General features: G+C 43.0%; 2 protein-coding genes, 1 long non-coding RNA gene and 2 other non-coding genes across 8 annotated transcripts in view; 2 read left to right on the top strand and 3 right to left on the bottom strand.

Annotated features, from left to right (window-relative positions):
- The window catches only part of TEX2 (testis expressed 2), a 117,016-nt gene extending 103,627 nt beyond the window's left edge, over nucleotides 1-13,389 (top strand). For all 3 annotated transcript variants that reach the window (XM_077833100.1, XM_077833099.1, XM_077833101.1), the window contains exons 9-12: nucleotides 4,621-4,746; nucleotides 7,713-7,922; nucleotides 8,320-8,440; nucleotides 11,324-13,389. In XM_077833100.1, coding sequence (XP_077689226.1) covers nucleotides 4,621-4,746; nucleotides 7,713-7,922; nucleotides 8,320-8,440; nucleotides 11,324-11,446 — 580 coding nt within the window. In that variant the 3' untranslated portion in view covers nucleotides 11,447-13,389. The remainder of the gene's footprint in view (nucleotides 1-4,620; nucleotides 4,747-7,712; nucleotides 7,923-8,319; nucleotides 8,441-11,323) is intronic.
- Nucleotides 13,390-14,591: 1,202 nt separating this feature from the next.
- On the bottom strand, nucleotides 14,592-15,697 carry LOC144274343 (uncharacterized). The gene is made up of 3 exons (XR_013347863.1): nucleotides 15,649-15,697; nucleotides 14,939-15,016; nucleotides 14,592-14,666 (listed from the first exon to the last, which is right to left on the bottom strand). It is a non-coding gene; the product is annotated as an uncharacterized LOC144274343 (long non-coding RNA).
- Nucleotides 14,742-14,878, bottom strand: LOC144275342 (small nucleolar RNA SNORA50). Its single transcript, XR_013348021.1, has one exon. It is a non-coding gene; the product is annotated as a small nucleolar RNA SNORA50 (small nucleolar RNA).
- Nucleotides 15,184-15,248, bottom strand: LOC144275341 (small nucleolar RNA SNORD104). Its single transcript, XR_013348020.1, has one exon. It is a non-coding gene; the product is annotated as a small nucleolar RNA SNORD104 (small nucleolar RNA).
- Nucleotides 15,698-18,455: 2,758 nt separating the features above from the next.
- The window catches only part of ERN1 (endoplasmic reticulum to nucleus signaling 1), a 61,894-nt gene continuing 56,705 nt past the window's right edge, over nucleotides 18,456-23,644 (top strand). The window contains exon 1 of one of the 2 annotated variants that reach the window (XM_077833709.1): nucleotides 18,456-18,619. In XM_077833709.1, coding sequence (XP_077689835.1) covers nucleotides 18,530-18,619 — 90 coding nt within the window. In that variant the 5' untranslated portion in view covers nucleotides 18,456-18,529. The remainder of the gene's footprint in view (nucleotides 18,620-23,644) is intronic. The other variant, XM_077833708.1, reaches the window with a different exon arrangement.

Raw genomic sequence — 23,644 nt, forward strand, 5'->3', positions numbered from 1 at the left:
TATTCTATAAATAAATGACTAGCATGTCTCAGACAGCATACCAGAGATTTCTGTATGCAAATACAGGCAGGCTAATCTACATTTAGAAATGCAATGCAGTCTCCTACACAATATAATTCCTCTTGGTTGTAGTATACTACGTAATAATACAGGGTACAAGTGGCAGTTCAGTGAAATCCCATGCAGTCAGTGCAAGAAGATACTTTGAAAATGGCACTCCCTTCTGTTGTGATCATGTAGTGTGATCCACACATTGTATAATGAGATTGGAGGTCGTCTTTGATGTCACTTAATTTAATGAAGAGAGGATTTGTTGATGTCTTGGCTGGCAGTGTCTCAGTTGTGGGATTATTTTAGAAATGCTCACTGGGACTATTGTGAGAGTGACCTCTTTCAGCTTTGGTGTAGAAGCACTTGGTGTGCATCACTTTTGGGTGCTCTGATACGAGCAGGGAGCTACAATGGGGTTGTACCTATGAAGAAATCTTTGGGGAAGGTCAAATCCAAACCTTACAACTTGGATCTGTGCTAGTTAAAAAGGAATTTGAGATTATTGCCCTCATTCTTTACGCATGCTCCTAGGGAAGAATGCTGTGTACTGTTGCATTGTACTTGAACTGTCCTTTAGATTGGTGGGGCTCCATACAGCAACCTTAACATCTTCCTCTGCCCACTTATATGGGCAGTGACAATGACTTCAATCAGTGTTCTGCCTGGTTCCTTTGAAAAAGGGAAACATGAGAACAAAACCACAAGAACAAAAATGAAAGAAAACCCAGCTATAAATTGCATGTTCTTAACAAGCTGTGAAATATTACACAACTAAAATGACAATCCTGGGTAATTCCCTCTTGCCCGAAACTTTTGTTTTATAACTGCTTAAAACTCTTGCATTACAAGAGATATATTAATGTCAAAGTGTATTCACCCATATCCTTCCCTAACTTGAATCTGTTGCAAAAAGATTTGGTTTGCATTTGAGCACAAAACTACTCCAAACCTTGAGTCCAGGAATTAGTTGCTATTGTGTAATATTTTGTATCCTGATTAAGATTATTCTTCAAGTAGTTTACCTCTGGGTGCTCCACTTCAGGTGCGCATGACTCTCAAGTGCTGATCAGAGATTTTCAGTTAGCAGTGTCTGTTTGTCCTGCTCATACATCCTATACCTCCTCGTGCCAAATACCGAGGCAATATAGGGATACACAGGCAGATAGCCCTTAGTTTCTTCTCAACCATCTTGGCCTGACGTGGAACCCTAGCATGTCTGCCTTGAGCGTGCCTTGGCTTTTCTAATATTTCTGTAGTGGTTAGTATAGTTAATTTAGATAGAGTGAAAGTAGTGGTACCATTACCTGCTTCACCTATGTGTCTAGCCATTGTTCGGGCTCCTGACCAGTCTTCATCTCTTGTCACAACATACAGGTTGTGTACTTCATCCCAACCTAGCGGTTCTCCGCCTCAGGGCACAGCTTCTTGTTGGTTCATGGGGTAGAATCCTCCTGCTCTACGGAAGTATAACAAGTGTTACTGAATAGTAGGAGGAGATCAACCCACACTATTTATGAGCAGAAATGGAAGAGATTCTTCCATTGGTGGTGGTGTCACTGTCTTCTGCCTGATTTGATGCTGCTTTCAGTCATCCTGGATTATCTATTGGATCTAAAAAAAATCAGGATTATGTGTTAGTTCAGTTAAGGTCCATTTGGCCACAATATCAAACTTTCATCCTCCAGTGGAAGGATTCTCCATATATGCACATCCGGTATCATCTAGACTTATTAAAGGTTTGGAGAATCTCTGCCTGCAGATTAGGGACACTACTTGACCTGGGACCTCAACTTGGTACTCAGTTACCTTATGACACCTCCATTCAAACCAATGGCAACCTGTTTTCTGTTGTCTATGAAAATGGTCTTTTTAGTAACTATCACCTAGACCAGTAGGATCAGGAAGATTGGGGACTTGACAGCAGATCGTCCCTTTACAGTGTTCTTTATAGACCAGGTCTCTTCGCGCCCACACCCTAAATTCTTATCTAAGGTTCTGTCGGAGTTCCACCTTAATCCATTCATCTACCGGGGTTTTTCCTGAAGCCACATAGTTCCCTACAAGAATCCTGTTTACGTACCCTGGGTGATAGAAGGGAACCAAGCAATTTAGGAAATCACCGAGACTCTTCATTTCCTTTCTAAATAGATCTATGGGGTTCTCAGTCTCTAGTCAGAAACGATTGAGATGGATATTGGGATATATTATCACTTACAATGCTGTGGGCATTGCCCCTCACCTCCAAAAGGGCGATAGCACCATCAGCCAGATCTCAGGCAACGTCTACGGCATTACTGAAGAATGTACCGGTATCTGAAATATGTAGGGCTGCTACAAGGGCTTCAGTACATACATTTTTGAAACATTATGCCCTGATCCATGCTGTCATATCCGATGCGATACTTGGTTCTGCAGTACTGTCTTCAATTCTGGACTCAGTTCAAAACTCCCTCCTTCATCTGGGGATACTGCTCGGAAGTCACCTGAAGTGGCGCACCCATGGGAATGCTATTTGAAGAGGAGGAGGTTACTCACTTGGTGCAGTAACTGTTTTTTTGAGATGTGTCCCCCTATGGGTGCTCCAGTACCCAGTCTCCTTCCCCTCTGCTTCAGACTGTTCCTTAGGGGATGTTTTGGGTGAATAAGGAACTAAATGCAGTTTGCCTGTGCATCTCTGTATAGCTTGTTACAAGGAGGCATAGGGCGCATGCATGGGCCAAATGGATGCTGATAACTGAAAATCTCAGATCAAAGGCTTAAGAGGCACATGCACACCAGAAGTGGAACACCCATGAAGGGACACATCTTGAAGAACCACAGTTACTGTACAAAGTGAGTAACCTCTTTGCTCCACTACCCCCACTCCTCTTAATCCATGATGGACTCTCTTCAGCAGAAATTACACTACTGCCATATACACCAGGTCACTGACCGGATTCCTGTGCCTCACTGGTACAATGAGCTACAACTTGACCAGCCTGCAGAACCATTTTTCCATGGATCCATGAAGGAGGGAAATGCGTGCCATGAAGAGACCAATTGGAAATTGTGCCCCCAGCTAGGGTGGGATGGAGGGAATTCTACAAAAGACTTTTTTTAAAGGAATTTTAGTACCTAGAATCCTTTTTCTTTTTGCCCAGCAGCAAAATTCCTTTATCCTTCCCTTTTAAACTTACATTAGGGAAATTTTATACCTATGTAGCTACATCAACTGTAGCTGCAATGATACAAATTACTAATGTAACCATAGCAATTAATTACAACACTGCAAGTTTCCTTGATGTAGACTGTCTTAAGACCTGATTCTCCAGTGCCCTGCACCTTGTGTAATCACTTACATTCATGCAAAGTGGGTGTAGAATACTATCAATTTCAGATGTGCATGAATACATTATTTCGAGGCCAATGGAGAATCAGGCCCAATGTCCTTTGAAATTCCCATTTAACCTTTTTTCACTTCTCTCTCTAACACCCACTGTGAGGTCTTAGTTTCTAGAGGTGTTGTCTGAGAGGTTGAATATCTTAAGTGCCAACAGTGTGCACAACACATTGCTTTGCACAGATTTCCATTTAAAAAGAATATGTAAGATGCTATGTTACACGCCAGTAAGTGGGTGTATGTGCTGTAAGAGAGCCTGAATTCATACAACTTGCCCAGATAGAGGCAAAATAAGATAAGGTATAGGAAGAAAAGCAGCCAACAGGAGGGAGTGGGCAGGGTACTTTCCCTTAAACCACCATCTGGGCCTTCAGCATGTAGATTTCACTCAGATTCTCTTAAAATCAAGTAGCCTCCTGTACACTCACCTACCAGTTTGTAATTTACACCGCTTTACACATCATTTCTAAATCTGGCACCCCCCAATAATTATGGTAGATAGATACAAAGGACCCGTGTGACTCTGATAGTGACCAGGGATAATAGCTTGTGTACATATGTGAAGCATAAACACCATACCTGGCATGGCACAGTATGCTTTTTTTAATCTCCAAAATAAAAACAAACTTCCCATCCTGGAACCTTTCGTCAAAATTTGTGTTGAATAGAGTCCTATGTTGGCATTCAGTATAAATCTACTTGTCCTGCACAAGATACAGCTGTATAGTCTCATCTCGGCATTTTAAAATTCATGTTTGGGTTTGTTTGTTTTTATAAACTTTTGATATTCTTCATTTTATTCAAACCTTTTGGAAAGCAACTAACACCAACAAGAATGTGTCTGCAAACATATTTAAAGCCATCTCCCATTCCATTAGGTGGCATGCAAAACAGCCATTCTGTTTTCTGTCTTGCCATACAATAGACTCTCATTTCATGCAGGTTTCAGCTTTACTGAAGAAAAACAGGCTTCTGTGTAAATAATCACGCATATTTAATTCGAGGATTCTGCAACCAATCCCAGTGTGCGTTTGTTTGTTTGTTTACTTTCTCTCTCTGGATAGTTATGGAAAGGGAGGGCAATTACAGACAGTTCAGTATAAATATATAGGGCACCACAAGAGCTATCCATGATGAATGGGTGATAATGTCAAGTTTCATATGGAAATTGTTATCTCTGTCTCTTTCAGTTTCAGGCCAAGGGCATATTGCCTTGCAGACAGTGATGAGGAGTCTTCTAGTGCTGGGTCGTCAGAGGAGGAGGATGCTTCTGAGGTGATGGGAGGAGAGAAGCAGCTGACTCCTGGTGCAGAAGGGTGAGACGTTTACCTGATTTTTTTTTTTTTTTTAAAACATGCTTTGCCAGCTGAAGGATTATGACAACCTTTCATGTTCTGTTCCACTGTAGTGCTTGTCATGGGAAAGGGCATCAGTAAGATGTGTGTATGTGTCCGTCCATCCAACAGCACAACTGAAAAGCAGATGCTTCTGGGATGGAGGGGGGGCAATTGAGTAGCATACTACACAACAAAGGAAGAAAGGGAAATATTGACCAAAACAAATAGCTACTCTTGCAAGTTATCGTAGCAGAAAAGACAGGAGCTTAGTTTCTAATGTATTGTGCAAAATATTTCTGCAGAGTGAACTGCATAGTGCTCAGTTTACATCTGATACTTCCATAACTTATCTGCAGATTTTAAAGACAGCTAAATGTCCCTATCCCACGTTACAGATGTGGTGACTTCACCAAGTTACTTTGAAATTTCTATGGACTTGTTTACACCTACCAAGGGGTCGACGAGCAATGCATTGGCGGTCAATTTAGCAGGTCTAGTGAAGACCCGCTAAATCGAATGCAGATCGCTCTCCCGTTGACTCCTGTACTCCACTGGATCGAGAAGAGTAGGGGGAGTTGATGGGAGAGCGTCTCCCGTCGACATCACGTAGTGTGGACCCCGCAGTAATTAGGTCTAAGCTACATCAATTTGAGTTACACTATTCACATAACTCAAATTGCGTAGCTTAGATCGAATTTCCCCTGTAGTGTAGACAAGGCCTATGCCTAAGATGTCTCACCCAGTGGCAGAGCCAGGAATAGAACTCCCAGCATCATGGTTAAACCACCAACTAAACCTCAGCTGTCTTAAATACCTTGAGAGGCTGAAAGGCTAGGTCATCTTTGTTGGGGATTGAACCTGTGTCTTTAGAGTTTAGTGACAGGTTTCAGAGTAGCAGCCGTGTTAGTGTGTATTCGCAAAAAGAAAAGGAGTACTTGTGGCACCTTAGAGACTAACCAATTTTTTGCATCCGATGAAGTGAGCTGTAGCTCACGAAAGCTTATGCTCAAATAAATTTGTTAGTCTCTAAGGTGCCACAAGTCCTCCTTTTCTTTTTAGGGTTTAGGAATTTCTAAACTTGATGCTTAAGTAGCATTTGAGCCATAGCTTCTCTTGATCGCTGTCACTTTTTTATTTTCTCCAACGGCTTTTAGAGTAGCTTGACTGTGCAGTAGTTCCCTAAAGTGTGTATTTTAATTCAAATCCTTTTAATTTGTATATAGTGGTCTGTCAGAATTATTTATATATAATATACTTTTACAAATACTTTGGTTTTCCTTTTTGTTCTCTTGGCAATGTTAATTATATGTGATCTGTACTTTTATGTAAATGTAGAAGGAAATCTGATTGGCCAGAACTCTGTTTCAAGCCTTTGAAAATTTGCACCATGACCACTATAGTATCCAATGAATGGATAACTCTGTTTCTGTTTGGGCTAGATTCACAGCTGGTATAAATCAGGGAATTGAAATTAATGGAGAGATATTGGTTTTATACCAGTTGAGAATTGGCCCATTGTGTTAATAGAGATTAACCCCCCCATACCATCTCATTCAGTGGATGACCTGGGCACTACAGGAAAGTGGAAGATGCCATCCTTATGGTTTTTATGCAGTGCTCGCATTCCTAGATGTGCTAGGTGTAGAAGGAAGTAGAGATGTACTCTGTCCTTACAACAAAGTGTCTGTCTTGCTAGCATCCCATCTAGACTAGTTGTAGTGGAGAAAAAACAGTCTTTCTGCATATGTGCAGCTAACAGTTCCTGGAGCCTTGCTTCTTCTACTGCCTGGTTCTTCTTTCCTCCTTGGTCCTCCTACCAATAACTCCACACTAAACACAGTAACACTTCCAAAAACCTATAATTAAACAGCTGGGACATGGTGTTTGGTCCCCTTGAGCTCAAGATGTATGTGCACATGCTTCAGTGCATCTGTCTCCTGACAATTTTTGTTAAGATGGTGATATACAAATTTGCACACATCATGCCAACTTACTGTTGACAGTCATGTAAGCATCTTTAGCCATTTTAAAAAAAAATGTCATGCTTCTAGTGCCATCTGGAAAGGAGGTGCACTTGGACTGGATAGAAGAGCCATTAGTCACTTGTAACCAGCTGGGTGCAGACTCTGACATGCATTGCCTGGACACATCAGTGTGAATCTCTGTTTAGGACTTTTATTGAAGACCTTGCAAATCAACATGACTTCAGAGAAAATCTATAAATAATTTAGCAAATGAAATTGGTGATAGTCATAGAAATTGTAGCCCTTTTTTGTGTTGCCATACTGCCCAAAGGGTGCAATCAGAATTGGGGCCCCATCTAGTTGACCTTATGTGAGACACCCAGGAAAAAACTGTAAGTTGTTTGGGCAATCAAGATTGAAAAGACCTCTCATCACCTAGGGCCAGATTTTCAAAGATGTTTATGCACCTACTAGGATTTTCAAAAGCATCTGGGCACCTAACTTCAATTGAAATTAAAATAGGCACTTAGACGCTGTTTTGAAAACTCCAGTAGGCACCTGAATACCTCTGAAAATCTGGCCTAGTCTATTCACCAGATAGTGTAGGATTGTTCCCTAAACTATGACTGAGATTTTGTGGGTCCTAAAGGAGCTAGGCATCTAATTCTATTAGATCCCTTTTGAAAATCCCAGCGTATGTGTAAAAAAAAAAAATTTTTGGAGGAGTGCTTTTAGCATGCCTTGTTTTACATTTCTCAACTGCTGAGGCTTGCACCACACACATTCTCCCTGGCATTCAGCCTACATTTTTCTTCATTTTATTCCAAAGCTTTTAGTGTCAGATCATGGTTTTTACAGCCTGTAGCTCCTACTGTGGTGTTCCTTCATGGAGCATGCAGAGATAAAGAAATTTTTAGGAAAACTAGCTAATTTCTGGGCACATCATTTTGATCATGTATTTTTCTTATTCTACATATGAAGGTATGTTGGAGGACATCGGACAAGTAAGATCATGAGGATTGTGGATAAAATTACCAAGTCAAAATATTTTCAGAAAGCAACAGAGACTGAGTTTATTAAAAAGAAGATTGAAGAGGTATCCAATACTCCACTGTTGCTCACTGTTGAAGTACAAGAGTGTAAAGGAACACTAGCAGTTAACATTCCACCACCACCTACTGACAGAATATGGTAAGTGTAAAGTAAAATAGAAATTGAATTCTTTTAACTGTCAATTTTCCACTTACAATACTAATTTCCCTTATAAAAGACACTGGGTACTTTTATATCTTTGCAGCTATTTGACCATTCTGTAAAATAAAATAAAAATCAGTGTGATTCTTTTTTCCCTGCCCAGTGTCTTTGAAATGTTTTGCTACAAAATGTGCGTGCCATCATGTCATAAGCTCTAGTATCAATAGAACCTTCCTCTGCAAACTGCAGAGCATTTCATATGCAAAATAGTTCTAAGAACAAGAAGACAAGGTTAGACACTCATCTGGAATATATTTTGGAAGAGATGCAATAGGAATTAATATTTCATAGTCACGATAAAAAACTCTCTCCTCTTTGTGTGTGTGCTCTTGAGGTACGGTTTCCGAAGACCTCCCTATCTAGAGCTAAAAGCTCGGCCAAAGCTCGGCGAGAGAGAAGTAACTTTGGTTCATGTGACTGACTGGATAGAAAAGAAACTGGAACAAGAGTTTCAGGTATGTTTCTTTAATAACTTTAAAGATGTTTTTCGTTTAACTAATGAAGGTTGCAGTTCAAAACTGTTCCTTTAATTCCTAGTGCAGACATAAGAGAAGTGCAGATTTTCAATTTGCAAAAGTGGTCAGCATCCAGCTGAACTACTAGGTGCTGAGCGCTGCTGAAAATCTGGCCAATTGATCAACCCAATGGATATACATTTCCAGGATGGTCCAAAGAGTGGGAGAGTCTCTTGACTATCTATGACACAAACCTATCAGGCAGACTGGCTAGATCAAAATTGCCACCTTGAATTCTGCTTGAAAGGAACTGCAATGAGGTATATGCTGGGCGGGGGTGGGGGGAACAGGCACTTCCCTTTGGCCCTTCATTGAGTTGAGTGAAATGTGCAGGGATCTCAGCACTTCCTAATGTCTAATCTGCAATTAATTGGTTTATACTGTGACGGGTTCCCCCATGGGGTGCCACCTGGAATTGGGGTACCGCTGAGCCCTCTGAGCCACCAGCCTGGGGTCTCCCTTACACCCCAGCTGTGACAAACTGCTGACCTGCTGCACCAGCATAAACATAGATAGGGGACACACACCCAGCTGCAGTTACATGCAGGCTCTCTGAGTAGCCACTGCACGAACCAACAGTAGGAAGGCTAAAGCCAAGGTAACTCTCAGCTCCCCAGGTATGCACCCCCCCTGGAGCATAAACCCAAAATTATACCATCTTGCGCTGTACAGCATAAGCTCATAGAGCTCGCTCCCCTCCCTCCCCCCAATGTGGAGAGGAATATGCAACAGCCTCTCTGAGCTAAGATTCCTGTGCATTTCACTCCAAACTCGATGGTTTAGATTAAAACATAAAATAAATTTATTAACTACAAAAGATAGAATCATAGAATATCAGGGTTGGAAGGGACCCCTGAAGGTCATCTAGTCCAACCCCCTGCTCGAAGCAGGACCAATTCCCAGTTAAATCATCCCAGCCAGGGCTTTGTCAAGCCTGACCTTAAAAACCTCTAAGGAAGGAGATTCCACCACCTCCCTAGGTAACGCATTCCAGTGTTTCACCACCCTCTTAGTGAAAAAGTTTTTCCTAATATCCAATCTAAATCTCCCCCACTGCAACTTGAGACCATTACTCCTCGTTCTGTCATCTGCTACCATTGAGAACAGTCTAGAGCCATCCTCTTTGGAACCCCCTTTCAGGTAGTTGAAAGCAGCTATCAAATCCCCCCTCATTCTTCTCTTCTGCAGGCTAAACAATCCCAGTTCCCTCAGCCTCTCCTCATAAGTCATGTGTTCTAGACCCCTAATCATTTTTGTTGCCCTTCTCTGGACTCTCTCCAATTTATCCACATCCTTCTTGTAGTGTGGAGCCCAAAACTGGACACAGTACTCCAGATGAGGCCTCACCAATATCGAATAGAAGGGAACGATCACGTCCCTCGATCTGCTCGCTATGCCCCTACTTATACATCCCAAAATGCCATTGGCCTTCTTGGCAACAAGGGCACACTGCTGACTCATATCCAGCTTCTCGTCCACTGTCACCCCTAGGTCCTTTTCCGCAGAACTGCTGCCTAGCCATTCGGTCCCTAGTCTGTAGCGGTGCATTGGATTCTTCCATCCTAAGTGCAGGACCCTGCACTTATCCTTATTGAACCTCATCAGATTTCTTTTGGCCCAATCCTCCAATTTGTCTAGGTCCTTCTGTATCCTATCCCTCCCCTCCAGCGTATCTACCACTCCTCCCAGTTTAGTATCCTCCGCAAATTTGCTGAGAGTGCAATCCACACCATCCTCCAGATCATTTATGAAGATATTGAACAAAACCGGCCCCAGGACCGACCCTTGGGGCACTCCACTTGATACCGGCTGCCAACTAGACATGATTAGACTAGATAGATTAGACTAGATAGATTTTAAGTGATAGCAAACAGATCAAAGCAGATTACCTAGCAAATAAACAAAATTGTAACCTAAGTTTAATATACTAGATAGATTGGATATGAACAGCAGAATCTCACCCTAACTGATGGTACAGGCAGACTTGTAGAGTCTTAAGGCACAAGCTGCATTAGTTTTACAGCTTGGGTTTCTCAGGTCTTCATACACAGGCTAGAAATCCCTTTAGCCTTGGTCGAGCAGTTCCCCCAGTTCAGTTCTTGTTACTCAGGTGTTACCAGGAATATTTCTGTGTGGGGAGTGAAGAGTAACAGATGATGTCACTCCCTGCCTTATATTGCTGTAGCATATGGTGGGAACCTTTTGTTTCAAAACTTGGTTTTCAGACTGGTTTGTGGAAAAATACTGACATCCCAAGATGGAGTCCAGAATCATGTGGCCTGCTCACATGTCCTTGTAGAGTCATAGAAGCTATTACTTACAGGCTGTTTGGAATGTTCACAGGAAGGTTAAGTTATTCCAGGGTCCATTAGCACTGTCTGGCTTCTTCACTGTTGTACCAGAAAGGCTAGTTGTGGGTGTCACCCAGAGTAAGCACGAATGAAATACAGCTACATAGTCAATATTTCTAACTTTAGATACAAAAATGATACATGCATACAAATAGGATATTTGGCAAATCATAACTTTTTCAATGACCCCTCACATGACCTGTTTTGCATAAAATACACAATAATTATGCTATAATCCTACCATACTTACTATGAAGAATATGGGGTATAGTTCACATATTAACCAAACTGTTGTGACTGGTAGGCACTGCGGAGTTTGCATGTACAAATTGCATCAAATTCTGGCCAACCCAAGGAAACCGAAATTGATTTTAAGTATGTTACTTACTTTTGAATGATGCTAATCAGAAACCCCAAAATGTTGAATGACACGTTAAACTAAGTTGCATTTAATTTTGCCTTTATTTCACAGAAAATTTTTGTCATGCCAAACATGGATGATGTTTATATTCCTCTAATGCACTCAGCCATGGATCCCCGCTCATCTACGTGCCCTTCAAAAGATCCAGTCACAGAGGCTGCTGATCAACCATGAAATGTGAAGATTTGCAGTGTACAGTATTAAGAAATTTATTTTCATGGTTTTTTAAACTGTGCAGTAGTTTTGTCCTTAACTTGTGCCACATCTTTTTAAAGAGGACTGCCTATAACCATTTCTTTGCGCTCAACATGTCTGGTTATTGTTCCTGTTTACTGCACTTATACAAAGTTTCATTCCATTTATAAGTTGATTTATTTTGTAATGGCTGCTGTCAGGATTTTAACTGAGGTTAAGATGACCTGTTCTGAAGAAAAAAAAAAAATCTAATTGTAATAGATCAAGGAGCTTGATGACACAAATTGTGGTCAGTTTGTGTTCATACATCATGCTGCTGCATTGAAGGGTGGTTCTTTTGCAGTAAAGGAACTGCATGCCAAATCCTCTGGCAGGAACAAATGTATACAACTGGAAGACTATTTTTCTCTCTCAGGCAGTTGGAGGTGTAGAATGAACTGTTTTATGTTCTTTCACTTCTGCAGTCAATAGCTTGTGTCAAGCAATTGAAATATGAAATGCTTTCAGGAGAAAAGAATGTAAATTGGATGTATAGGTAATATTTTGAATCCATTTAGGTGGGGTATACATATTAACTTATTTTTTTCATACCAAGTTAGTGCTTTTTTGGGAAGCAAGTAGCCATAAAACACACACTCACAAATATCAGTGAAGGTGGGAGTTGGTGGGGTTATTGTGATTTAAGAAAGCATTTGGCAAAGCCATGAGACCAAACCATAGCAAGCCTGCCTCACAGTGAGGTACAATCACCATGGTTTGTGATTAATTCTGAATGTTTAAAGATATGAGCACACATGAAAATGTCTGAAACTGCACATACTGACCAGAAATAGTTACCCTACTTGTCTATGGAGCTTCTAATACAATGAAATAAACTGTGGGATTCTCATAGGAGTTTTTGTTGCTGTGTTTTCCTGAGACACGAGTGTTTACATGCAAACCATGGGACTAAATTCTGATCAGTGATAGCCATGCGTCCCCAGTGACTTCAAATCACCTGATGCTGGTGAGGATTTGTAGCTGTAACTGAAGGGAGATTTTGACATCTGTGTGTTTATTTCTCAGTTTTGTATGTGAAATAGGAATTCAAGCATTTGAAGTTGTTCAGGCTGATCACAAACTGGTTATGACAGATTTAAGGACTGTTTCTGCTAATAAATGGCCAAAACTATGAGAAAAAAACTGCCTTTTTATTTCTATCCTGTGTGGAGATTAAATGTATGCATTAAATCAATAACTATTTGAACACTACATATCTGATATTTAATGTGACTTTTTTCTCAGTGTTGCCAACTGTTCATGTATTTGTCAGAATGTTTGTTTACAAAGGTGAGTTTTGTAGCTCCCCTTTGAATAGCATAATTTGCTTTTTTTTCTTTTGAAAAGTAAATTTTTAAGAACTTTGTATATTGTGTTCAGTCCTATTTGTTGTAAATCAGAATGATCTTGTGTAACTTTTGATTATTTACCAGCTCTAAATGAAGCTATCATAGTGAAGATTTTTTTTCAACAGCACCTTGCCTGAAACATCATAAATAAAATTAGCATTTAATATATTTAAAAATTAAGTCTATATTTGAACACCTATTTTTGGTTACTTTTAATTGCAATATTAGCAGGTTATATTTGTTACCTAAACTCCTGTAACCATTCCAGTTTGTGTATACTGTTCTGGTATTGCGCTCATTACTACATCGGCATTATTTGCCTTTCATGAAGTCTGCATGTCTTGTACGCAGGTCTTTTATATGATTTAAATTTCTATGTGCAATAACTAATAAGTCAAAGGACTAAATGCACTAATGTGTAAAGATATCCAGATTTGTTACACAATTGTTATATTGCACTTCGTCATCAAACTATGTGGGTAACTACAATTGGCTTGCTTTGTTTTCTGAAATAAAGTTATCCCATGTCAGACACATTACATAGCTTGTAAGTTATTTCTGCATAATTATGTTTGACCAGTAGTTTGTTTGTGCAAGATGTTTTCAAAAGATGTATTTGGGAAGCCACTTTCATGTGGTACCTCCCTGTTACTTTCCTCCAGAAATTCATTTTTATTGTATGTTCAATTCAAGCTGCACTATGAGACTATGGAGACTGATGCTTTAGGGTAAGTGATTTAAAAAATGTATTGTTCTGGCTTTGAAAATAAAAGCTTTAAAATCAAAGTTTTGAGTTACACACTGCTGTGATGACAGGTTTCAGAGTAGCAGCTGGGTTAGTCTGTATCCGCAAAAAGAAAAACGGTGTGGTTCAAATACTGTTTACACAACTTAATCATTCCTCTGCTAGATCTTCCTTGCACGAAAACTAGTGAAGCCAAACTTGGGGAGAAAACAGATCTTAAAGCTACTATTGAATTAGGAGACAACCAAACTAATGCATGGGAAATGAAAAATTCTTTCCCTATCCACATCTAGCATTTATTTCAGTGTGGTAGCATCTACTGTATCTTATTTCACTGTCCAAAAGCTTTGGTCAGTTGTCCTATTAGCCTTATTTCTCTCATAATTAAGATCCTTCCAGAGTTTGAATGCATTTCAGTTTTCACCCACTGCTTAAAGCTTAGTATTTACCATTTTTATTGCTCATGTAAATCCCCCAGGGGGCAGAGGACTGTTCAGGGGGTATATGGCAGGGAGCACCACCCAGTTCTGCTCTGCCCTTCCCCCTCCACCCTTAAGCCAGCTCTGTATTCTACTGAGCCAACTGTGTAGCAAGCAAGGGGGTACTACAAGTGTAGATTAGACTACATGGGTGCAAGCTGTTCTACCCCCTCATATATAATGCAAAATTGTATATTATACACCACCCCCTTTCAAGTGTGCTATAGCTGATGCTACCTTCATTTCCCATTGAAACCTAGTCACTTGAAGTTGCTGTTTTATAGTCCTTCATCCAAGCATTTGCTAGCCTCTTGGTTTCAAAGCAGCTGGAAGAAATGTACATTTCTGTAAGTACCACCAGTTCCAAGTGTATTGGCCACTTTAGAACAAGCTGCATTGTAGCAGTAACAACTTCCTAGGTAGTCATGGGAAGAGTTAATTCTATGAAGGGTTATGCCTATTCTGCAGTGCCAATGTCCTATGGACAGGACATCAAAAGACAAGTCATGCAGCCAAGGAGAGATCTTAACTTTAATGAGACAGGTGTTCATCTTTCCAGTGTCCTCACTGCCAACAGTCCAAGGCCTCTAGGAAGAGGAAATTTCATTCAGCAAAGGGGGAATTTAATTATAGTCTTTAAGATTTAAGCAGTACAGTAACAGGATTGTTACTTGCTCTTAAAAGAGCCACTCAGATTTTAACTAAGCAGCACCAGTTATGAACAAGCTTTTCCTGTTGCACTGTTGCTTAGCCAGCGAAGCTATGAGTTGGCCACTTCACCAGTTCAAAGACAGTGCTGGAGAGCACAATAAAGAAACAGACAATTTTTTTCTACTGTTTTATTAACCGTTCTCCTCACCCTTTACACCGAGCCAATCAGCTGGCAATGGGCCAGCAGGTCTCCAGGGCATAGGTCCCAAGCCGGCTCCCGTCGTGCCTGCAAGGAACAGGAGCCCTGTTAGGATCGCAGCCCCAGCGCAGGGCCCCGACTCCTCGGCGACCACAACGCGCGTCTGGGTGCAGGGCCGGGCTCGGCTCAACCCGCAGCCCAAGAGAAGGCAGGGCGCCATGGCCCGCCTGGGCCAGAGGAACCCGGCGCCGGGGGCTCAGACTCGGCTTCACTTCATCCGCGTCAGAAGTCTAACACGTGTAAGGAGAATCATCACCGCAGCCGGCGCCGGTGGGACGGACACCCCCCCCCCCCCGCAATCCGCAGGGCGGCCGCCTCCCGCCGCGGGCAGAACCCCTCCCCCACCCCCCACGCCTACCTCCCCGCGCCAGACCGACGCCCCCTCGGGCCACCGCCCTCCGTGCCCCCCTCGCCACTGCCGGAGCAGCCGCCGCCCGCCGCGGGCGGGACCCCCCAACCCCGCTTCCCTCCCCAACCGCCAGAGCAAACGGCCCGCCCCAAGCCATGGGTCTTCCCCCGCCAGACACCCCCCTTCTCCGAGCCAACGGGACACCTCACTGCGCCCGCCACTAGCCCTCCTCGTCTCCACAGCACACCGACCCGGCCCCATCTACCCCCCATCTCCTCAAGCGGATTTGGGCCCTGCCACCGCCGCTCACCTCCAGCGTTACCCCGACCCCTCTAGGCAGAGCGAAAGGCAGAGCGTCGCCGCCCACCAATATTTATAGTTCGGGCGCCTCAACAGGCACCGCCCCTTCTCATCAGCAACCAATGACATGTAAGTCTCAGGACTCACGGCCGTTTGACGTCAGCGGCTGGGTCTCGCGCGATCGGGGCCGGGGGAAGGTGGGGGAATGATGAGGGGGCGGGGCTGTATTGGGCCAGTTAGGCCCAAACCGGACCGCGCGGGGATTGGTTGGTCTGGGGCTAACCGCATCTAGCTGGTGTGAACCAGAGCACCGTGGGCTAACGGTTCCGTTTCGAAGTAGGCCGGGGCGGGGCCTTGGAAATTGGTTAGTCTCTAAGGTGCCACAAGTACTCCTTTTCTTTTTGGGTTGAACATAGCTGAGCTTGGCTGTACCATGCTGGGCCAAGCCTGGCTGAGTCAGACCAGGTAGCAGCGAGCCCACCTGGGACCCGTGGGGGCGCCAGAGCTTGCTTAGATTAACCAGCTCCAAACCCAATGACCATTGCTCTCTTGATTTCCCCCTCCACCCCCAACAGAGGCATTTATCCTGCCTGCCTTGGGTTAAAAAACACCAGTTCTGAGACCCGGGGAAATAAGCTTTTTAATAGGCGTGGATTTCAGGATTACGATGGCTAAATGAGGAGATGCATAAATCCCACATATTGAACTGTCTTCCCTTCACCTTGTTTCCTGTGAACAATCCCTATCTCTGTGGTCAGTTGCCATTAGATGTTATCTGTCTTATATAGAAGTCCAGCCATTCTCTGTACAGAATTTTCATGTTCAGGCCTTTATGTGGATGCTAAGGAGTGTGACCTCATTGTTGTTTGCTGTATGTGTTTAAAGTCCCATGCACACCTAAATAAGTAGGAAAAACAGTAAGGTCGTTTTTCACATACTCATGCTAATCTCTATCAGCAGTTGTACATGTTAAGAACATAAGTTTTAATACATTACTTGTGATCTAAAACCTTTGTAATGTCTAGGATGTGTTTTGCCCAGTAGGGGGACCAGTCACTAACAATCTACAATGGAAACTGGTAAAGTAGATAAAGAGAAGATGGAGATGCACCTCCACTCCAGAATTTGATGTCATCCTAATTTCTCCTTTGCGGGAGTTGATCATTTCTAAATGTACTTTAACTGTGCCCAGAGAAAAGAGTTTTCTTTTTATTAAACATAAAGCATTTTCTAAGCACGCTGTTTTTCATAGCTCTGTTTTTCATAGCTATTGTACAATGTTGATTCCAGTTTATTTGCTTATTTTTTGCAAGAGTTTCCATATTTTTGTTTTTTCATATTCCATATTTTTGAAGACTGTTTTCTCATATGTGAAATTCAAAATTTGCTGAGCCATTCTAAAAGGTAAATTGTTTTAATATGTACTATATGTGCATGTGAACTACATAGCTGACATCTCTGCATGTATCATTTCAATCTAAAGTGAAATTTAATTTCAGAACATGAATAATAAGAATTATAAGCAATGAACTAATGATGCAAAGATATGAAACAATATATAACAATTTTAAACATGGAAGGCAATAATATCTGACATTTTTATATCCCTTTTCATCCCAAAGGCTCTGACAGCTCTTTAGAACCATCTACATAGAAACCCACTGAAATGCTGCCATCTCTGGGGTGGAGGGAAGTTGCCAAGAAGCATATGTCCCATGGAACAATGGTGGGATGCGGCAGAAAACTTTGAAGACAGGCAAAGCAGAGCAAATCCCTTTTCTTAAAGAATTACCTCACCCTTCTTGTCTCACGGGATCTTTGAGGCAGTTTTCAAAGAAATAGTACTTCAAGGTCATTTTAAAAATACACGGGTTTTTTGTTTTTTGTTTTTTTTACATCTCGGCTTGCCCAGGTTAAGTGGTCATGTGTGCAGTTACTGTATGTACAAATGGAAATGTAGACGTCTAAATACTCATTTGAACAGGCACTTGTAATGGCACACACTAATGAATATGTGCTGCTGGTACTGAAAATGTGGCCGTGCAGAGTATATATGTACTTTACTTTTTAAATTCTTATGCAGAGGAGCCCACATCCAAAACAATAAATTGCCTTGAATAAGCGGTTTCAGAGTAACAGCCGTGTTCGTCTGTATTCGCAAAAAGAAAAGGAGCGATTGATCAGAGTGTTGAAGCTCTGGTGTGATTTTTGGTTCGAGCACGTATAAAGTATGTAAACTTGCAGTTTACACCAGTACACCCCACCACCCAAATACTGAAAGAGAGTTTTAACAAGGGAACTGTCAGAGCTGATATATTCTAGGGCAGTGCTTCTCAAGCTTTCTGATGTGGTGGACCGGCAATTCCCACCCCCGCCCTCCAATGTGCGCGCAGACCGGCAGCCGATGGCTCGTGGACCGGCACCGGTTTGCGGACCACCACTTTGAGTAGCACTGCTCTAGATAATATCATGTGCTGGATACATATTTCGAGCTCAACGCACTTTGCGCTAGCTTTGCAGCTCCCACGAAGGAGAGCAGCATTCATGGGAGCTGCAAGGCTAACGGGAAGGTGAGTACAGAACTGTGGCTGTCCCTCTGCATGGGTTCAGGGGAATCGCCCGTGTCCGCCCGGGCGCAATAAAACGGTGTCCCCGTCTGCAGCTCGGGGCTGGGGGCAAAGTCCCCGTGTCCGCCCTGGCTCAGCCCCCGGGCCTGGCTCCCTCCCAGTCTGCTCCACCTCCTTTGCCGGGGCTGACGTCGGTGGCCTTCCCCGGCCTGGCCCGGCCCGGCTCCGCCCCGCAGGGGCCAGGGGGGCCGGACACGCTGCATCACGGCGCAGCCAGGGAGCCGCTGAGCCGGCCGGGCGCCGCTGAGCCCCCGGTGCAGAACCATGGAGCGGGGCGGCCGCCCCCCGCACCGGGCCCTGCTCCGCCGCTGCCTCCTCAGCCTGGGCGCGTTGCTGCTGGTGCTGGGGCCCAGAGTAAGTGAGCGGCGGCCCCGGGCTCGGGCTCAGCCTCAGCCTCGCCCGGGGATGGCGGCGCAGGGCGGGGGAGCCCCATGTACACCAGTCAGCCGGGCTGTGAGCAGGGGCCCGGGGGGAGTTAGCCCTCCACCCCGGGGGCTGGGAGGGGGGAGTTGCCCCCCCCGACATCCCTCGCCCCCCCGGGGGCTGGGAAGGGGGCATAGAGCGTGGGGACTTGCCCCCGGCACCCCACCCCCAGGGCTGAGATGGGCGAGTTACCCCATGTATCCCACTGGACTGGGAGAGGGAGCCCTTCTCTGGTCAGGCTGTGTGCTCCCCCCTCCGCAGGTTTGAGAGCCTTGTCCAGACGGGCACCCAGCTCCCTGGGGCTCTGTCAAGAGTTTGACTGAGGAGAGGGGTATAAAAGAGTGGGGGGACCTGGGCATCAGGGCTGGGCACCCCTTGCGGCGGGGGGGGGGTGAGAGAGAGAGAATTGCTTCAGGCCTGTGAAGGCACTGAAAGTAGGGGTGCTCCCCTGGGCTCAGTGTGTGGGACAGAGATAGGGGGACGTGCCCTCAGCCTGAGGTACAGTGTGAACAGAGAGAGGAGGGAATTGCTTCCCCCCAATTCCACAAGGATACTGTGTGAAGGGAGTTGCACAGAGAGGAGTTGCACTGTGTGAAGGGAGTTGCAGCCTTAGCTTTGGGTGTTTATGGGGATATGTAAGGGGGGAGCTGCCATCTGGGTGTGTTTGGCTAGGGCTTGCCAAGAGGTTACTGTAACTTATGTAGGTCACATCTGCAAAGTCAGACAGCTGCCTGCGTCTGCATAATAATAATAATGGCAATAACTTTTATATATCTTTGTAAAGCTGTTTATTTGCCTATTTAAACGTCATTATGTGATCTCCGTTTTCTTCCCCTGAATGCCCAGTGACTCTGTATACGCATGCATGTGGATGACGTTCTTCTCTGTTTCACTTCTGTCCTAAACATGCAGCTGTGTACCCACTTGCTATCTGCCATGATTACCTGTAATACCCTATCTAAATATTTCCTGCATAGATGTGTACATATACTAATTTTCAAACCAAAAATAGAATTAACTTGGCAGCAAGCAGATGGGGTGCTGGTTAGAGAAGCATGAACAAAACTGGTGATGGACAAAATAATGTAGACAAATAAAGCAACTAGGTCGACATGATAAAACATCACAGCTCAGTCCTTTCACTTTTTTTGTTGTATGCGGTCTCCTGTCCTCCATCTGTAGATTTCTGTTCAGATTGTAAGCTCTTCAGATCAGAGGCCTTGTCTTCTTATGTTCTGTGAAACACCTAAACACTCATCCGATGAAGTGAGCTTTAGCTCACGAAAGCTTATGCTCAAATAAATTTATTAGTCTCTAAGGTGCCACAAGTCCTCCTTTTCTTTTTGCGGATACAGACTAACACGGATGCTACTCTGAAACCTAAACACTCTTGATGGTGGAGATAAAAATGATTGTCTCCTACACAACTCAGCCAGTCCACTGCGTTCCCAGTTTGCAGCTCATCTGTTACTTTACTTCCATGCTCTCTTGACCAAAAATTGTCAGTTATGCTAAATATGCACTTGGTGACTTTGTGATGTGAACAAATATCTAGAGGGGACTCTTATTCAGAATTTGAAACTTGATCTTTAGGGGGTGAAAAGCAAGTGCACCATGCACTGTCACAAACCCTCTTGAAAAATAATCAGGTTGTGTGTGGATTTGCTCATGCAGTATCATTGGGCATCAAGAGGCTATGGGAAAGAACGTAGCCATGGACTCACCAAGGTAGATAGTGTGTTTAACAAGTGAATTTTTTTTGCAGATAAATTTAACATGGCAATTAGCTTTTGCTACAGAGACAGATGATTTTAAATTATTTGCTTTTAAAAAAATGTGTTCAGATCTATTCTTTAAAAAATCTCATTCCTGAAAAAGAGCCTCTATTTTGTGACCTCCATGGATCCAGTGATAGTGAAAAGGGCCAACTGGCATGCAGTTCTTGGTATCTGAGCTATACCTGAATCTAGGAGAAGGGAGTTTTAAGGTTATGCTTTTTAAGCAAGTATAATGGCGTGCTTGTTGTTCACCTGAGAATACCAATTTGATAGATGGGGTTATAGTTCAGGTTAAGCAAAGCTGGAAGCTTTCTTTTTCCCTACGCAGCTCCACTCCCCTTTTAAAAAGTAAACATGCTTAACTGTGAAACTCTAAAATGTTTCTTACTGTTGCTCAATTAGGAAAAGTGCAAAAGTTGAAAGCATACTGTCAAGATAAACTATCTTAAAAATTTTTGTGTAGTGGTATTACCAAAACAAGGAGCTTATAGAAAAATATCAAATTTGCCTTTCACCATTTAGGATGATTTTTGTACTTTATAGTTTGTATTGAATTTTAGGTATAATTATATGGTTACTTCAAAGGAAAAAAAGATGCAGCTCTCCATTTATGTTGGTTACTTCTTTTATTCTAGTCAGTCTGGACAGTTTATCTATACTGGTGAGTTTCATTGCTTAGCACGTTGCTGTTGCATTTGGACCACTGCAGAGGAAAACTTTAAATAGTCTCCTAGTCCCGCACTGTGTTTTAATGTTGAAAAAAAAATCTAAGATTAATAGTAACTTTTGTAAAATTCTTACCATGCCAACACCATCAGAAAAACCTAAATTTTGGGCCTGGCAGCAGGGGTGCAGGAACAGGTTGTATAGTGGGGGTGCTGCGAGCCATTGAACCAAACTGTAAATCCTGTATATGATGGAAACCACTTCAAGCCAGGGGGTGCAGCGGCACCCCTACTTCTAGCACCTATGCCTGGCAGCGTCCGTCTTATAAATGAAACCTGGTCCAAACACACTACATAAGCAAAACCCATTTCATTTCATACTGCTATAGGCCTCAGTCTTGCATGATGATTTGCCTGGGTGGACTGTTGTGCCCGTTCAGAGCCCATTGAAATCAACGGGCACTGTATGAGCAAAGTAGTTTGTTTGCTCATGAGGATCACACTGTAGGATTGGGACCATAGTTAATATTAGTGCTTTTTGTATGTAGAAGTTTATAACTTAACTATAATAATTCTTTCCAACCTAAACTTGGCATATATGATTTTGTCCAGGGACAGCCTTTTATTTGTTTTTAGGAAAAAATATTTAGTCACAGTTATGATTATTATCCTTTACAGAAGGAGACACACGCAAGGAGCAATTGTCCAAGGTTGCTTGCACAAATGAGACTAGAACCCAGGTCTCCTGAGTCCCAGTGTAAAGCCCTAGTCACTAGATCACATTAATACTCCTTAGTTACAATTAGGATTGCTGGTGCTGGGCTTGAAATGAAACTCCTTTTCCCTTCTGCTTCCCCTCCCCTTTGCTCCACCCTAAAAATAGGTTAGGCTGTATCGGTTTTATTCACAATCTACAGTTACTTTAAAATTCATCCTTATTAACACTATCAAATCATAAGAGATCAGTACAAAACTGTCTATATTTCATCTGTGCTGTAGTGGCTCTGAAAAGGAACTTCCATCCAGTCAGGTAAAGTTGACTTGAAAACAAATATTTTGTAGGTACAATTTTCCCCACACATTGGAAATGTATAGCTTAAATGTATATTACACATGCACAAAACTTAATTAAAGAACATTATTAATGTTACAGCACTCAACTTTAGGAAAATGCCAGAGTTATGGTTGCCTGGGCAACCTTAATTTAGCCCCCTTGTACACATGCATTATCATACAGTATTTAATTACATAACCATATACTATTTTTTCCACAGGACCCCTGCCTCATTCAGTGCACAGGATGGATCTGCTCTGAGAATGAATCAGGGTTATGCAATGGAAGAAACTGCTGTCTCTAGGACCCCTGTGTCATTTATTGCAGAAGTTTGGGGGAAAGAACAGAAATTCCATCATATGAACATCCATATGGGTCATCAAGAGAGGTGCAACCTTTAGGTCCACCACACAGACCACTGCCACTTGAGCTAACAGAGTAACTGATATCAGTAGTAGGTAGTTATCAGTGATTCACAGTCAAGCTAGAAGAGCATATCAAGTGGGGTCCCCCAGGGATCAGTTCTGTTCAGTATCTTCATCAATGATTTAGATAATGGCATAGAGAGTACACTTACAAAGTTTGCAGACGATACCAAGCTGGAAGGGGTTGCAAGTGCTTTGGAGGATAGGATTAAAAGTCAAAATGATCTGGACAAATGGGAGAAATGGTCTGAAGTAAAGAGGGTGAAATTGAATAAGGACAAATGCAAAGTACTCCAGTTAGGAAGGAACAGTCAGTTGCACACATAAAAAATGGGAAATGACTGCCTAGGAAGGAGTACTGCAGAAAGGGATCTGGGGGTCATAGTGGATCACAAGCTAGATATGAGTCAACAATGTAACAGTGTTGCAAAAAAACCAAACATCATTCTGGGATGTATTAACAGGAGTGTTGTGGGCAAGACACAAAAAGTAATTCTTCCACTCTACTCCGCGTTGATTAAGCCTCAACTGGAGTACTGTGTCCAGTTCTGGGCACGACATTTCAGGAAAGATGTGGACAAATTGGAGAAAGTCCAGAGAAGAGCAACAAAAATGATTGAAGGTGTAGCAAACATGAGGGAAGGTTGGAAAAAATTGGGTTTGTTTAATCTGAAGAAGAGAAGACTGAGAGGGGACGAACCTCTGAGGATAGGACAAGTAGCAATGGGCTTAAGTTGCAGCAAGGGTAATTTAGGCTGGTTATTAGGAAAAACTTCCCAACTGTCAGGGTGTTTAAGCACTGGAATAAATTTCCTAGGGAGGTTGTGGAATCTCCATCATTGGAGATTTTTAAGAGTAGATTAGATAAACACCTGTCAGGGGTGGTCTAGATAATACTTAGTCCTGCCATGAGTGCCGGAGACTGGACTAGATGACCTCTCAAGGTCCCTTCCAGTCGTACGATTCTATGACATGGACCTGCAGTAGAGGGGAATGAGACACTGTGTCAGTAAGTTTCAAAGATATTTGCGGAC

Source organism: Eretmochelys imbricata, chromosome 14 (assembly GCF_965152235.1).
Source record: "Eretmochelys imbricata isolate rEreImb1 chromosome 14, rEreImb1.hap1, whole genome shotgun sequence".
NCBI classification, from domain to species: Eukaryota; Metazoa; Chordata; order Testudines; family Cheloniidae; genus Eretmochelys; species Eretmochelys imbricata.